We start from the raw sequence: 5,679 nt of genomic DNA, 5'->3' as shown, positions 1-5,679 counted from the left end.
TATCTACTAATTCGGATTTAGAGAGTAGATTCTAAATGTGTATTGAGATTGCTGTAGCAGAAGGTAACGTTTTCTATGTATTTTTTGTATTTTACGTTTTTTACTTAATTTGTCTTTAGTATTAATAATAATAATTTTTATATTAATAATAACTTAAATCGATAATAAAGCTTTTTACCAGAATTTAACATCTTTTTTACATCTAAAAAACGACCATCTTCTACCTTCAAAATAAATACTTTTTTTCAAAGTTTTTAACAACCATACTATTTTTTTTAAGTACATCATCTTATAAAAGTATTAGGCTAATACTGCATTGAAAAATATTATAAATTTAAAAAGTTATGATTTTTTTAAGTAAAAATATACATTTTTTTCCAAGTTAACACGTTTACGATTTTTTTTTAGTGTTAAAATTAAATTTTTTATCATAACGCTATTGTTTTTTTTTTAAGGAATAAAATTATATACTGTAATTTTTTGAAGTCAATGGAATCAATACTATTGTTTTGGTAACACTTTAGAAATTTTAATCTAGAATAACTATCGTGGCTTTTTTAAAGTGTGATTATGAAGGGTTAAATGGAAAGAATCAATCGTGAATTAATCTGTGCGGCATGGAACGTGTTAATAATATTTGTAAATTATACAATTAAAAATTTATCTTATTTTATAAACTTAATATAACTTAATATAAAAAAATTTCCGGAAAGTTTGTGTAAACATTAATTAATTATTATTTATGTTATTTAGGCTAGGTTGTTCCATTTTTCGGTAAACTTCAGCTCACTTATTCTCTTACTCTCTTATGCTCTTACTCTTTTACTCTTTTGTTTATCTAATAGGGAAATTATCACATCACGTAGTTTATCTAAAGATGGAACAATCAACTCTTAGTTATATGAATTAATTTATTGTTTTGTTTATTGTTAGCTCTACAGTAGGTTCCTCATCTTTTGTTTTGAATTGTACAAGTCAACAATGCAATACGTTTGGACAAGATATACAGATGTTATTCGATATTACAAAGAAAGAGATACCTTTGGAAGGAGTTATTTGGACACCTCATACAATATTGATTGATAATTTTGTACAATTCTATACATTAACAATATTATTGCATATTCTGCCAGCTATATTAATAGATCTGGTTTTAAAATTTTCTGGGCGTCGACCTATGTAAGTCTCAAATTAAATATTAAACTAATTTTGTAAATGTAAACTATTTTTGCATGTATTTCATTAAATTGAAATTTGTATATTTTACGTACTAAAATATTAGGTATATTTTCTTTAGTAAAAAGTATCTTATTAGAACTTAATCGTCGCATTATATTCTTTCTCTTTATCTAATTAATTTCTTACTATTTCTAGCAAATACAAATTAAGTATAACAATTGTGTAACGTACATTATGTAACAATGTTATATGTAAAGATATACATACAACAGTTATATGTATATGTACACACACACACACACACACGCACGCACGCACGCACGCACGCACGCACGCACGCACGCACGCACGCACGCACGCACGCACGCACGCTTGCTATATACATGTTATATTTTGTGGGATTTAATCCTTTTCTTGTTCTTTAGAAGACATTTTTATATAATAACACAACTTGTAGTAACATATAATATAATAATATATCTGTAAAGAATGCATTTAAAAAAGTTCTTTTTCCCAAGCAAACAATTTTCGTTAAAAAAAAATGTTTAGCCAGAACATTTTTATACATTAAAAATGCAGATAGACAAAATTAAATAGATGTTATTAACGTTAAATACTTGTATTGAACCGTTGAAATATCGTATAAAAATGATATTTGAAATTAATAAAGAAAATGTTATTAGACAATTACAAACGTTTTATAAACGTTTCTATAACATTTATTATATGTTTATTTAAACGTTTATTTTTTAGTTTATTAGATACACTATTTCTAACATTTATTAAATGTATTTTGAACAGAAATGTATTTCTTGGATTACTACCTTTGTGAATTTGGAGTATCTGTAATATCTATTATGAAAAGTTATATTGTTGTAACTAAATATTGTTATAACTTAACAATTTGATATTAACGACTAACATGCAAATTAGGTTATTACAACTGTTAAGAAGAATATATGTGGCCAATTGTGCTGTGAGTTATTTTTCGTTCCATAATTGGAAATTCAGCAATGTAAATGGATTGTCTCTAATGTCTTTAATACCACCTGAAAACCGGGAGGAATTTACTCCTCAATTTTACGGTTACAATCGCATAAATTATATTAAGTAAGTTAAGTTTGCAAGTGTATTATATATTTATTATTCTCGAAATAATATTTATAATGAAAACAATTTAAAGCTAATAAACATTTATTTTACAATATGAAGAAATAGTATCATAGGTGTAAAAAAGTTTCTTCTTCACGAAGATGTAAATTTTCTTCAATTGGATGCAGTTAAAGCACGTAATAAAAGGTATAGGATACATTATAAACTTATTAATGTTTACACATTTTTACATTTGTATTATATTTTAAAAAAATTGGCTGTATTAGATAACAATAGAATGTAAAAACAATAACAGTTAGAAATCCAATTATTATTCGAAAATTAACGGATAAAACAAATTTGTACGTGAAAAGAATAGAAATAAGATTTCTATTTACAAATTTGTTTTTTCTTGGCAATTACATCTCACAATCAGATATATTTATCAAAAATATTAAAATCTTGATTACAAGCTTAATAATATATTTGTTATCTGAATGAATTTGTTATCAAAATAATAATAAGCTTAATAATATATTTAATAACTATTCACATAGAAATATTAATCATAAATTAAATATTGTTGTTAATATATTTTGTATGACGTGAATAGAAAATATTCAGGAAAAAAAGTTGAGGATATAATAGCTCTAGTACATATTATTATTAAATAATAAAATACAATTTATATAATATACCTACGTTTAAGAGATATTTGAAAAATAACTAAGATGTGTATACTAATTATATTTATTCTATTTTCTAGAGTGTTCCTACTTGTTAGAGTGATAAAAACTATCCTCTCTATCGGTGTACTTTGGATTATATATAGATGGATCTACTTTTATACATTATAAATAATAATATCTAAAAATATCTAAAAAATAAAAAAGTTGATTTATCCATTATATAACAAACTGTAATTTACGGCAGTTAAAATAAATATATAACGCACAATTTAAGAAATATCAAAGAAAAATAATCTTTCAACCAAAAGTTATGTTCTTTTACAGACATCTCGTATTGTATCATTAAATAACGGATAATTTAGAATTTAATATTAAACATTATACGTACATTGTACATTAATATATATTATGTAGTTATATTTACAAAAATATATCTTTATGTAAATATATCTTTATGAAATAAAGTACAGTTTGCAAGTAAAATTGTATATGTTTCTAATGTGCAATACGAAGGTAAACGTGCAATTATTTGCATTTGTAATAAGTCATCACTATTGCAATCTTTTATAGAAAGAATTAAGTTCTTAATATATGCAATTTAACATATAAGAATACAAAAATTTGCTATGTAAAGTGTTCAAAAATATTATTATCATTATATATTAACTCTACAAAAGTTAATATAATAATAAGAATATATTCAATTCTTATTAGATCTCTATATTTTTATCGTATTAAAAATGAGGTATTGCGCTATCTATATTGTAGATCACCATCTGTATTGTAGATAAAAATCAAGTTAATTTTAGTTACATTTACACAAGTTTGTTTTCAAATTATGTTTAGTTATTTTATTGGTTTTTTACCATTTTATTATTTTAACTGTAATTAAAAAATTATTTTTTAATTAAGTTTTGTTGAGTTTTAACGACACGATAAATATATATACATTAGCTCTTTATGCCGGACAAGGTATAATATATGCATTACCTGAAAAATAATTCTCTCTTTCTCTCTCTCTCTCACACACACACACACACACACACACACACACACACACACACACACACACACACACACACACACACACACACACACACACACACACACACAGAGAGCAAAATAAAAGTCAAAGTTGATGCGATTTTATGTCTCAATAATAATAATAGAGCAGATGAAAGTAACAATACCATATTAATATCATAATGTATATAATAGTAGCTATAAGACAGGCAAAATTCTCGAGATAGATTGGCATTGGTTACTTGCTTGCCGATTTTCTCATAACGTCCACACAAGCAGGAGCAGAAGTAAACTTTTTCATACATCACACAAGCAAGTTTTATTGGTCGTACAAAATCTATTTTTTTCATAGCAAAACTGTAATGTGTTATTACAAAAACACAATTTTTTTATTTTTATCAAGTTATGAGATTTGAAAGTTATAGTACTGCGACGCGTTAACATTATCCAAGCTGTACCACATGAAAGTTTCCCGGTCGAATTTGCACCGTTTTTGTGTTATGTGTTAACAAATAATAATAATAAAATAATGAAGACATTAAAATAAAATTAATTTCAATTATTAACTTTAATTTATGTTTTGCAATTAACATATTTTTATTATATATCGTATTAGTTATTAGCTAGTTATTGCTATTATATTATATTCTAATTATAAGTTTTACATTAATATTATTTACTATCATAAATTTTCATTGTTGAAAAAGGCCTTGAGAATTAGCAAGTTGATTTTTTAAATCAGTTACATAAGTCTTGGACATTTTTTAAATTAAATTAAATGATTATTTTTATATAATCTATATTTTTTCATTAAAATTCTTTATAAAATGTAATAATTTTGACAATTTTCTATAAAATTAAATTAGTACATAACAGCGGTGTAAAGACTCTTTATGTCTAAACAAAATAAACAAAATAAATGGCGAAAAAGAGTCGTTGCAGAATATATATATATAATTAAAGATAATAGTCATAGATACATAAAATAAAATAAAAAGTACAACGGCGTATATTAAAATATAAAACAAACAAGTTTCGGCTGCTGGATTGAGCCCTCCTCAGATGTAAAAAGAATATAATATAAAAGACATACAAGAATAAAACAAAAAAAATAATAATAAATCGATAACATTCAGTGACGCAACATTTTTAAACGCGCGGAAATCAGCAAATGTGATGGATCTCGACGTAGCTTAATGTTGTATATGCGATGGGGCAATCAAACCGATGTTAAGAAACATAGTCAAGTGCTGACAACGCATCCGAACAGGAAATGAGAATCGCCGCAATGCATGACAGGTGTGAAAACCTATGACAATGATAGGGATGTAATCGTCTCAGTGCGTTGCGTGCCGTTTTAGCGAGCGGTCGGTGTCACGTGCGATGTTGACATGTCTGACTTCGACGATTACATCCCTATGTCTTTTATATTATATTCTTTTTACATCTGAGGAGGACTCAATCCAGCAGCCGAAACTTGTTTGTTTTATATTTTAATATACGCCGTTGTACTTTTTATTTTATTTTATGTATCTATGACTATTATCTTTAATTATATATATTATGCGACGACTCTTTTCCGCCATTTATTTTGTTTATTTTAAATTAGTACATTTTTGATCATTGATAGGTAATGTTGTCTAATGCAAATATGATAATAATTAACAAATCATATGATTGAATTGTGTTATTTTTG

General features: G+C 25.3%; 1 protein-coding gene across 1 annotated transcript in view; it reads left to right on the top strand.

Moving 5' to 3' along the window:
- LOC108755979 (fatty acyl-CoA reductase 1) overlaps window positions 1–3,128 on the top strand; it is a 7,678-nt gene extending 4,550 nt beyond the window's left edge. Inside the window, exons 6-9 of the mRNA XM_018499484.1 lie at window positions 934–1,179; window positions 2,113–2,289; window positions 2,392–2,478; window positions 3,038–3,128. Coding sequence (XP_018354986.1) covers window positions 934–1,179; window positions 2,113–2,289; window positions 2,392–2,478; window positions 3,038–3,128 — 601 coding nt within the window. The remainder of the gene's footprint in view (window positions 1–933; window positions 1,180–2,112; window positions 2,290–2,391; window positions 2,479–3,037) is intronic.
- Window positions 3,129–5,679: the final 2,551 nt, after the last annotated feature.

This window comes from Trachymyrmex septentrionalis, unplaced genomic scaffold, assembly GCF_001594115.1.
Source record: "Trachymyrmex septentrionalis isolate Tsep2-gDNA-1 unplaced genomic scaffold, Tsep1.0 scaffold9, whole genome shotgun sequence".
In the NCBI taxonomy this organism is placed as follows: domain Eukaryota; kingdom Metazoa; phylum Arthropoda; class Insecta; order Hymenoptera; family Formicidae; genus Trachymyrmex; species Trachymyrmex septentrionalis.
The sequence above is the reverse complement of the archived record's forward strand: the minus strand, read 5'-3'. Positions and strand labels throughout refer to the sequence as shown.